The 11564-nt window shown below is 38.4% G+C and overlaps 2 protein-coding genes across 4 annotated transcripts; one reads left to right on the forward strand and one right to left on the reverse strand.

Moving 5' to 3' along the window:
- On the forward strand, positions 1-7340 carry eps8l1a (EPS8 signaling adaptor L1a). Of its 3 annotated transcripts, none has more exons than XM_011478308.4 (14): positions 1-172; positions 1066-1174; positions 1249-1307; positions 1395-1527; positions 2590-2681; positions 2760-2834; positions 2914-3062; positions 3135-3329; positions 5411-5519; positions 5599-5715; positions 5807-5933; positions 6014-6173; positions 6333-6465; positions 7019-7340. In XM_011478308.4, the coding sequence occupies exons 2-14, from the start codon at positions 1066-1068 to the stop codon at positions 7049-7051; spliced, it is 1491 nt and encodes a 496-aa protein (XP_011476610.1). In that variant the 5' UTR covers positions 1-172; the 3' UTR covers positions 7052-7340. The 3 variants fall into 3 exon arrangements, with proteins under 3 accessions (XP_011476610.1, XP_020561046.1, XP_078807603.1); XM_020705387.3 differs by having other exon boundaries at positions 2593-2681; XM_078951477.1 differs by having other exon boundaries at positions 45-67.
- A 520-nt stretch (positions 7341-7860) lies between these two features.
- nme4 (NME/NM23 nucleoside diphosphate kinase 4) lies at positions 7861-11489 on the reverse strand. Its single transcript, XM_004071509.5, has 5 exons — positions 11224-11489; positions 9189-9319; positions 9014-9115; positions 8821-8933; positions 7861-8734 (listed from the first exon to the last, which is right to left on the reverse strand). The coding sequence occupies exons 1-5, from the start codon at positions 11360-11362 to the stop codon at positions 8614-8616; spliced, it is 606 nt and encodes a 201-aa protein (XP_004071557.1). The 5' UTR covers positions 11363-11489; the 3' UTR covers positions 7861-8613.
- Positions 11490-11564: the final 75 nt, after the last annotated feature.

Consider the following 11564-nt stretch of genomic DNA (forward strand, 5'->3'; position numbering starts at 1 on the left):
GCAGCAGAGATTGAGGGCATGAACAAAGCTAAACTTGTTTTTCTCGTTCTGACATTTTCTTAACCAGGTAGGAAGTCTTCTTGTAAACAGCAAAGTTTAGTGTAGAAGCATTCAGACACTCGTCCGTCTTTGTGACTGTGTCTTGGATTTGAAACCCGAACCACAACAGAAGGTACAGTGACACGACTAAATTTTAATGTGTGTGTGGGAGAGATGGGCAGGAGGGCGTCTGTATGGGAGATTTAAAGTTACACCTATCAGATGACAGACGGCTGTCTGTGCTTTTTAAAGCTCATATTTATCCTTTTACATAAAAATATAAAGTAATGATCACTTGAATAAATGTTTCACTCTTACTCAAGTTTTTTTATAAGACTTATGTAAAATTCATTGCTTTGCAACAGGCTAAAATTAATTAAAGTTGGAACAATTACAATGTCATTAAGTATTTTCTTATTTGACTTGTGATGAATGTTTCCTTAAATACCTAAACAAAGGCAGGTTTTTTTTCAAATTGTATTGTTTATCACCTGTGTGCAAAACCTCGAGTGCAAATTTCGAACACTCCTGATACCTGGATGGCATCAAAGGAGAGCACACAGCTATCTTTTAGGCCTGAAAAGAAAACGTTAATGAGAAAAATGTGTTCATATTTCCCTTGCAAATGAAATAAAAAAACAAGTTTTTCAAAACATGGTTTTGACTAGCTGATTTCTTTTCAGAGTAATGACTTGAGAGGCACCTTTGTTGTCATGGTTTGGGACTGCAAACAATACAAAGTTGCTGTAATTGTAACCAATGTTTGTCCTGATATGGATGGTCTCAGTCATCTCACCTTGTAACATTGGGGATGGCTGGTTCCATGAATTTGAAAATGAAATAAAACACGGGCGCTGACGTTTACATTCTTGAAATATTTGGAAAGCTTCATCTTGTCAGACGAGGACATTAAATGATCAAATGTTTTGAAAGAAGGCAGGTTAAACTTCAAGTCAGGTTCCTGCACTTTGTAAAATCAGTACCAGAGTGTGCTAATTCTGCACTGCTTGCTCCATGGTCTGGCAGATGTCAGCAAACCCCCCCCAGGTCATGCCCCGGAGGTCCTCAGGTGCTCGAGTTACTCCCAAAGAACAGCCTCTGGGTGGATTGGTTATTCATTCTGAACCTGGGCGAGGTATGTGTGTCACGCAGAAATGTTCCGTCACTCCTCAAATGTGCTGAACTGGTGGTTTTTCTTCATCTGGTCAGAAAATGGCACGAACAGGGAGTCAAATGACTCAACTCAAGGGAACGCAGAAAGAGAAGTGGTGAGTTCTGGTGATAATGCTGCTTTCTAAAGGTTTCTGCTTTAGTTCATGACTTGTGTTATTTGCTGGGTGCAAACTATCCTCCAGGAGATCCTAAATCACTGCTTTGAAGATGTGGAGAAGTTCATTGCCCGTTTGCAGCAAGCAGCTGAGGCCAAGAGTATTCTAGACCAAAGGGCAAAGAAGAAATCCCGGAGCACCAAGAAGGGGAGCAAAGAGAGTAAGAATTGATTTTCCATCACTGGAGTTATCATTTAAGCAGTCAGAAGAGACAGAGAGGACAACAAGAAATCATTTCCAAACTTTTTGACAGAAATTCACACAATAGTGCCATCATTTAGGTGGTTTATGGAGAGTAAGATTTACTGAATTGAAAAACAATGACAAACCTGCTTTTGGCATACTGTTGTACAAGAAAGAAGGGAAACTTGAAACATTTCTTTGAGAATTCTGCAGATGCTGCAGCTCACTTGAGTCTACCAGGATGTATTCCTTTTGTCTGCTCCATTTGATATTCATCTTATTTGTGTTGTCATGTCTCCTTGTTTTTTTAATCATGCTTCTGCCCACTATTTCAGTCTCAATCAACTTTTTGAGCTTTTAATTGTATTATAATGTCCATAATGTATTTTGATCCATTCATGCGTTTTAGAGTATTCCTCTAAAAACCTGCGCTCTGCACATCAGCCCCTCCCAATCCACAAAACACGAGTGGATCCTCACATTGTGACGTAGGTAAATAAGAACAGCCCCTTCCAGGAAGAGTCTGTGCGGTCAGCACCGCCCCCAGGCTAACACAAAGGCGTGCACATGCACATTCTCTGCAGAGCTAGCAGAGATCAGCTAAACGCTTTCCCTTTATTTGCACAGTATGCGCATCCATCTCTGCAAATGTTCAGATAATTGTTTCGTGGGTGAAACGTAGACACGCTGCTCTTGGTTGACGCCATGAAATCGGCGAAACCCACAAGGAGCGAAAGGCGGTGCCTCCAAGATCCAGTCGTCTTACTTCAGAGTAGCAAAATGAACAGGGAAAATAACTAATATTTCATTTTAAAATTCATTCCATCCAGCAAAATACTGGATAAGTATTTTATGCCCTAAATTTAAATGCAGTATAATCTATCTATCTATCTATCTATCTATCTATCTATCTATCTATCTATCTATCTATCTATCTATCTATCTATCTATCTATCTATCTATCTATCTATCTATCTATCTATCTATCTATCTATCTATCTATCTATCTATCTATCTATCTCTCACTGTTCTTTGCCAGCAGGTGATTTTTTGACAAAGAAAGCCTGCCCCCCATCGGAGGAAGAATTCACTTCAATTTTTCAGAAAATCAAATACTCCCTGTGTCTGCTTGTAAGTTTAAATAGAATAAGTAAGAGAAGTTTGAATGCAACTCCAGAAACGACTACATTAAAGTCTGTTCTACTTTAGCACCGTCTCCAAGCCTCCATCGCACAACCGTCACCCTCAGAGCTGCTGCACCACGTATTTTTGCCTCTTCAATTGGTGAGATAAATGTACTTAATGATTTGTTTGTTTGTTTATGGTCTTCAATCCAATCCTGATATTTTTTCTTTATTTTAAGCTTGTGAACACAACTGGAGGGACAACAATGGCTGCATCTGTGGTCAGTCCAGGCATGACCAAAGGTGCTGTTGCAATGCTCCAGAACGATCTGACTGCAGAAAACAAACAGCTGTGGACTTCTTTAGGAACCAACTGGACCTCCCCCTGGTCTGTGTGTGTCCGTCTCTTCTCTGACTCAATTGTCACAGTGTTCTAATGATCTGGCTCCACATTTCTCAGTTCGGACATCAGTGCTTCCACTTATGCACCAGTCTTTTTGGATGGGTGGCAGCCTCCTAAATGTGACTCCACTGGTAAGATATTCCAAGATCCCATTCAGCTGCAGTTCAAACATGAGGCTGCTATGGAGCGTCAGCAGACACGGAGCCTACAGAAACCTAACGCACAAAACCACGGGGAAGCCGCTGATACAGTGTAAGTCTGATGAAGGTGGAGGGTTATTAACATTCCAAAAAACAGGATAATTTTAGCTGACAAAAAGTTTTACTAAACGAGTTATGATGTCATTTTACCAAATAATTACCAACCATTTTCACTCTGAATCTATAAAGCTTAATAATATAGGTTAATATTTCAGGAGAATTCTCTAAATTAGCCAAGGAGTCAGTTTTTACTTTAGCCAGACATCTGACATCTGAGCGGCGCATCAGTTCATCACACAGAGTGTGAACACTTGGGAGAATTTTCTTATTTATGGCGAGTTCAAAGCTTCCTCACTACAGGTCTGACTCTTCACATTTCACATTTCATGAATAAACAGGACAAAAACTGTGGAGAAACAAAAAGGGGGATAGACCTGAGAATGTAGAAGTGAAAACCAGACACTTCTGTACACTGAGGACAATTGACAACATGGATGATTAACATGAACCTGGAGTGACTGAGAACAGAACAGAACCAAAAACACCACTGAAAAAACGGATTAACCCTCAGAATCCTCAGAGCAACACTATGATAATAACAGCATTAAATATTATCTTTTTATTGTATTAAATTATTTTTATATTAATAATGTCAGCATTCTGGGGATACAAGTTGTAGGATGTTTAAAATATTACCATCTGTATTGAACTTGATCCATGTTGATTATTCCAGCAGCACATTGCCAAAATAAATAGGCTCCAGTATTTTTTTTGCTTTGCTGACTCCCAAGTCTGTGTTAAAGTGAATGGATTTGTTTACATAAAAATGACAATTGATTGTATCACTTTCACTTCCAGATGTCACATACAGTACAGACCAAAAGTTTGGACACACCTTCTCATTCATTGGTCTGTACTGGAGATGACAATCTATTAGTACTTTATTTTAAAAATTCACTTAATTCCCCTATGGTTTAAAGGGGGGAAAGTGTTTTTGCTGCCTTTTCTGCCTTTGAGCCCTTGCCCCTCTATAATCCTGTGCACGTCCCTGCTATAGAGTACTATTTTATTTTTATTCTATTCTATGTAAATAGTGTTCTCAGTGGTCTTTTCATTATGATTATACAGTTATTAGCCCAAATAAAAAAAACTGACATTTTCTAGGAATTTAGCAGAGCAGCAGTAGTTTGTCAAAAACTCACCTCAGAGTTGTGAAGGGGACTTGTGCCACTAAGTACCCCCGCCCCCTTCCCGTTTACAGGATCTCCCACTAGTTTACAGTATGAGCGGGTGTATATGTGTGTGTGTGTGTGGGGGTGGGGGGGGGGGGGGGACAAAAAAGCCATCTGCTCCTGATTTACCATGATCTGAGCAAAGAAATATTCCATTTTAAGCTCAATTTTCTTAATACATGTCCTTCATTGTCAGAAAAATGCTGCAAGAACATGCTGAAAAAGCACCAAAAGCACAGTTTTCATCAAACTAACACTCTTGCTTGAAACTGTAACAAAACAAACATATATTACATCATTTTACACTATCCCTTCCAGACACAAGATTCCTCCCATTTTTCAACTTTCAGCATTTTTCGGCTGCTGGTTAAATTACTGCTAGATTGAAACATCAGGTTTGTGGAAAATCCAGCTGCATGCAAAATTCAAACAAAACCGTTATTGAATGTGTCCAAGGGCAATAAATTGCATCCTGCCCTGTTGAAACAGCTTTTAGAAATTGGAAAGCACTCTGCAAAGTCTAAGAACATATGTTTCTTCATGTAGATGAACTTGTAGATTTACCAGGTAAAGTTGCAACTACAGTGGAAGATGTGTTGCTCCTCTGTGGTTTGCTTGGCTTTTCATAAATCTTTGTCTTTTTGACTCTAGAGTTTAGGAAGTGTATCAAATATAAATAAGCTCATTTCAGAGGGCGGGTTGGGGTGTGTGTGCAAAACAATTGCATAAGTCATTTTCAAAAAACATGGTGGATTTCAACCTTTGGACCACACTTGTTGAAAACAAAGTGTGATAATTTTTGTACATATTTAAAAGTGTGTTGTGTGTCCTCTGGTACACGTAAAGTTATGTCTTGTTTATTTGAATTAACCTCTTGTGTTTTTGCATGCTTATATTTTAGAGATGGAAATGGACTGGCACCTGAGGGCACTAAATATTACCGCTGCAGTTATGACTTTGTGGCCAGAAACAGCAGTGAACTCTCTGTGCTACAAGGAGAAATACTGGCGGTAATCCACCGATCTGAAATTATTGCTGTTTACTAACCTAAAAACAAAGAACGAACTTATTGAAGTTACTTTTCTTTAGGTAATTAATTCAACAAAGCGCTGGTGGAAGTGTCAGAATCACTACGATCAGATAGGATTTGTTCCCTACAACATTCTGGAACCGGCACCTGACCAACACTTTCCAGAGAAACCCAAGGTACATCTGCACACATTGTTTCATTTATTTCAAACCAAAAGGTTTTCTTTCTTTTGATTTCATTGTATTAAAAATAGCTCTTACTTTTCAGACCAGGACTGCCTCTCAAAGTCAAACAAGCCCACTCAGTAGCAGTCCTGCAGCTTCTAGCACAACAGGCCAAGGACAGATGATGCTAATGCCTCCTTCAAATGCACCAGGAGAGGAGAGTGGACGAGGTAGCAGCATGCAACTAAGATGTAGATGAGGGTGTCTCCACATAAATATGCAAAGCCTTTTTTTTCTGTTGTTCATCCAGTCTTGATAATGAATGATGAACTTCTGAGGAAGTTGGCTGAGAAGAGAGCCTCAGTTCACGAGGCAGACGGTCCTTCCACTCCAACGTCTCCTCAGCTGAACTATCACTCCCAACCTACTGAGGTGAAGGCCTGGCTCACCGCCAAAGGCTTCAGCCAGGAGTAAGTGCTACACTTCAAAAGGTCATTCAGAGCAAATACTGAATGTTCTGATACTTTAAATCTCCCAAATAGATTCACAGAATTTAAAAGAGACCTTTTAATTCTTTTTCTTCATTCAAACTGTTAGTGAAAGAGATTGTTCTTTTTCCTTTTATTTAGAGCGGTCCACAGTTTGGGAATTTTGAACGCAGCTCAGCTGTTCTCCCTAACTGAGGAGGAGCTGAGCACAGTGTTACCAGAAGAAGGCTCAAGCGTTTACAGCAGCATTTTGATCGAGAAGGCCCTCCTCGAGGTTTGTCCACTGATGTTCCCATTCAACCTTTTCCTTTATGTTTGTTCCCGCAGACCTGTGTGTGTGTGTTTGCTCAGCCTTGACTTCTGTGCAGACTTACATCATACAGTATGATCACTGTGCTGCTGACCCATATTGAACACAAACAGTGGAAAAGAAAGATTACAGTTCAGAAACTGGGGTTAATACTCTAATAAAAAGACATTTGTAGTGCTGGCTGAAGGTTAAAAGGAATTTATAGCTAAATTTACAGAAAAAAGGAAATAAAAATTATTTTGACCTCTGATAGTAAAACCAAGCCATGAAATTAAAAAATTTCGGCACTGCACTAAAAAAAAACAAGACTATCATGTCTGCCATTGTTTGCTTCTGCTCACTAAGGAGAGGCTTTAGATTTAGAAGAAATGTTCAAACTTGAGGCAGTTCTATAACATACAGTGCTGTCCTGTATGTAATTCATTTTTAAGCTTTAAAAAAACAAAAAAAAACAAAAAAAACAAAGCTGGTCACGATATTGTTCTTTTAAACCTAATCAAACCTCGTTTTTTCTCAGGATATACGCAAAGCTTCAGAGCAGCAAGCGTAGGCGGAAGATGCGGATGTTCCTACATACCAGCAGATGCATTTGGGTGTAAATATGGTCAACTCAGAATAAAACTTGCTGATATTTCTCACATGTGCAACTAACAAATGAACAAAAGACTCAGTGTTTTATCAAATTGAATTCTTTGATTTTTGTCAACTATAGGCAGTCTTCACTAACAACTTTTGCATTTACCATCCATATTAATATTATAAAACAGATTTACAACTTTGCATGATGTTCTGAAACTCATAACATGTACAGCTTAATTAAAAAAAAGATGTTGCAAGAAGCAGCCAAGTCTGATTTATTCTTCTATTTGCATCTCAATGTTAAAGCAGGAAATGTCTTTTTTTTTATCAGACACAGCTGATGTCCAAATATATAACAATCTAATTATAAACTATGTATAAACTTGTATTTTACCTTTATAACTCATGTGAGATAAGCCAAAGATTAAAAAAAAAAAAAAAAATTTTTTTTATTTTTTACAGAAAAAAATATTATAAACTCATTTAAGTTTGTTATTTACCATTTTAGGAATGAACTTAAACAGGCAAGATAACTACAAGAATTAGACAAAATAAGTTTTAATGTCTGTTCTAAGTGATTTTTTCCAGATAATTTTTTTTTTTTACATTTTAGTCTTTATATTTTCTACCTTCATTTTAATATGTTTTGCATTTGCATAAAGTTTTCTACTCATTGATATTTTTGGAAATAGGCGGATTTGTGTTTCCAGGTAACCAAACCATTTAACATCGCTGTTAAAAAAACAACAACACAAAAATATCAAATTGAAGCATTTCAGGTCATTGTTCATTTACGTATTTTATTATTAACATTCAATGTTTTCACAAAAACAAAAATGAGGATTGCAACTGCAGGAAAATAAGTGGTTCTTAAAAAGTCTGATCAATACATACATGGTAATGGAATCTTGTGGGATGTGATAATTACTTTTAGCGTCAAATCTGATACAAGTAAAATCATTGCAGGGTATCTCTTTTCACTTTTTTAAATGTTTGTATTATTTTTTTAAGCTTCTTTAAAGTCATTTGAAGTGGCAGCAATACCTTGGTAACTCTGGTTTGTATTTTCTTTGTTCATTTCCTTGAATTCTTCATATTTTCTATTGTCTATAGGCATCTAGATGTTTTTCGGGAAGCATTTTGCATTGAAGCATGTATGAAAAGTGCTTCAAAATAAGGATTTATTGATATTTCATGTACTCGAGTCTTTAAGAAGCCAGAAATATGAGAAATTAGTGTAACAATATTAATCAGCACATATTAGAATCATCTGAACACATCAATCCATGAAAGGAATTTGGTATTTTATAAACAATATTCTGTTGGTTTAGTTATTTTCTTCTGTTCAGAGCAGTTAAAACAGCAACAGATCAATTAGACACACTGGCAGCTAAGCTTTTTAAAATCTACATTTTATCTTAACTGATATAAATTATAAGACTGAGCATTAAAAATGGCTCATAATTTCAATGGTTGTGGTCGCTGTCAAAAAGAGACAGACTCTAAACCCACAGGAGAAACGCTGCAGGTTCCTCACACTTCAATGGTGTAAATCTGGTCACAGCAATCCCAATCCAGCAGATCTTTCGCTTGAAACCACAGCTGGATCTCCTTTTGCGCTCCCTCCTGTGAATCACTAGCGTGGACCACGTTCCTATGAATGACCAAGTATCTCAAAATTAAACTTTTGTTGAACTCTAAGCTCTTCTGGAAACAGAAGGTCCCATGAGATGGGGTTACCTGCTAACATGGACGCTAAAATCTCCTCTGATGGTGCCCGCCGGCGCCTCAGCAGGATTTGTTTGTCCCACCATTTTTCGTGACGCCTGGACGACATTGTGACCTTCCCATACCTGTAGATGGAGCAATAGTAAGGGACTGCAAACACTAAGAAAAGGGAAAGTAAAAACCATGAACCAAAAGAGAACGTCACCATGACAACCAGGGGTCCTGAAGACATGTAAGTCAGCAGACTGTGAAAGAAAGGCTTCGTCCTCAGCTCACCATAGTGCTCCGACAGGATACCGTGAGATGCCTTCAAAGGAAACATACCTGAGCATCAAAGTAGTACGGATATTGTGAAGCAGGTACACTTTGCAGCATTTTACCTGGACCATTTTTAGGCCGACCAACTTGAACCCCCTTTGCTCAAAGCGGTGGATTATCTGTCCGACAAGGCGACGCTGAACTCCATCTGGTTTCACCGCAATAAGAGTCCGTTCTCTCGCATTTTGCAACGCTGTTACGAGACAAAACACAAGTGATACGAAAGCACAACTTAGACTGATCAAACACTTAATAATGAATCATATTTTCAGCTGCTGAAAGGTGGGATTATTATGGAATAGAAGAAATCATGTACACCTCTGTTTCTTTATACCTGAAAGTTTTAAAGTCCCACTCCAATCCACTTTTGATAGTTTGTAAAAGCGTTCCCAGTGGTCATTTAATAAAAATTATGCAATTTTTAGCGCCTCCCCCCCAAAAAACTTTGTTATTCTCTAGGATATGGTGTTAGCAGAGCAGTAGCAGTTCATTAGAAGGGAGTTTTGGCTCGGAATAAGTCCACCTGCTCCCCATCATCCCTCTCCTGCTAGCTTCCAGCCCCTCACAACCCCAACCTGACATTACTGGTGGTTGGCAAGCAAGCTATTCAATAGGATGACAGCTCGGATGAGAAAATGAAGACGTACATGGATATATTTGTCTGGAAGTAGAAGCATCAGAATGGAGCGGAGCAGGTAGGTTGTGACTTTCTGTAGTAACTCGTTTGTCACACTTACAAGTGTTTTCAAATAGCATTTTTTCATCTGCTCCTGATTCACAATGATTTGAATAAATCAAATAATTATTTTTAAGTCTGCACAACAGATCCCAAATTTATCATTATCGCGATGTCAAGCTGTGTAATCCGCATATCGCAAAAGTCGGCGAAAATTGCGATAAGTGGTTACCTTAAATGCGCTAAAACAGTTTTATGGCAGCTTGAAGTATTTAACCAATCAAACAAATCCCTTTATGCATTTGAGCAATCGGATGGACTCCTTCATGTTGTCGACCAATCGGATGGAGTCCCTTAATGTTAGATGCTTGCCTCCTGTGTAGACGAGGATCATTTGGAGTGTAATTTAAGATATGTTGACTTTTATTTCAATTAAACTGTTGCAGTGAAATGTAAATGATGTATTTATACGTTTTGGTATTTCTTCATAAATCACAAGCTATACTGTTATCCCAACATTGATGATCGTGCAGGCCTAATTACTTTTATATCCATGTTAGTAAAAACCTGATTTTCCTTGGAGAGGGTAACCAACCATGCCGTATTAGCTTAGTCTACACACCCCAACTCATCTAAGATACTGAAGTCTGAACTTTGTTCTGACACAAGCTTTATGATACACTGGACCTTTAAACTGGAGGACCCAAAGTTTACTAAATAAAACTTTGCAAATCCATGGATTGTTCCATTTTACTGTTGTTAAGCTTGAACCTCAAAAAAAAAAAGAAGTTAAAATGAAGGTAAATGGTGTGGATATGGCAACCATTTTTCTCAACTTACAATGCTTGTCAGAAGAGTTATGACCTATAGCCAAATCATGATCAGCTCCAAATACTTTCCAAGTATTGATATTGATGGGAATTTAAATAAAAATTTTGTAGTATTTTCCGAGACAAAATAGTTTACAGAAAAATTGCTATATTTGCATGTTACAAGTAGAGGAAAGCTTCTAACAAGAGCCATAACGACCTCATGTGACAAATTAAGTTCACGCGCGACCCGCCACGAGAAAAATCACCATCTGACAGTCCGAGTTAATATTTAGCGGGATAGTTGAATGTTTGACGTGGAGAAAAGGTTTTGTGGTGCTACTTTAGGGAACCGCACAGATTTATTTTGGCTCGAATCTCTATTGGTCGCGCAATTTGTCAACATTAAATATTGTGAGTTTGACCTCATTCCAGTTCATGACCCGGACTGTGAAAAACGCCTGCTCCCATTTATTTATATAAACTTGGGGTGATTTAAAGTATAAAGAATAAAAAAAATAAAAGCAACTTAGTCAAATGTTAATTAAAATATTTTAAAAAATAGAGGAAAAAAACCCAACTTATTATAAATAAAAAAGTTAAGTTACTTACCTGCCTTGCTTTGGTGCAGGCCACATCTGTGTCCGTGTCGCAGCGCATGGGAAACCCCAAACAGTAGCCGCGTGCTGGTTCTTTGGATCTCCGGGGAAAAGTGTTGGAGAAGTGTCTGAAACATCCGCGGCTGCAGCATGGCCGTGTCTCCTCCGACCCTCAAGTGAAGTCAACCCTCCTCAATAAAAACTCACGAGTCATCCCCCCCGTCCGGCTGCTTCCACGGTCACTCAATTTCTAACTTTTAACTCCACGCATGCCAAACCTGTCCAGCTGTTTCTGGGGTCTTTCCCCCCTCAACAGTCCTGTAATAAACTTGTTTACAGAATGCTCTCCAGACA

This window comes from Oryzias latipes, chromosome 8 (genome assembly GCF_053564925.1).
Source record: "Oryzias latipes strain Hd-rR chromosome 8, Olatipes_Hd-rR_3.1".
Classification (NCBI taxonomy): Eukaryota; Metazoa; Chordata; class Actinopteri; order Beloniformes; family Adrianichthyidae; genus Oryzias; species Oryzias latipes.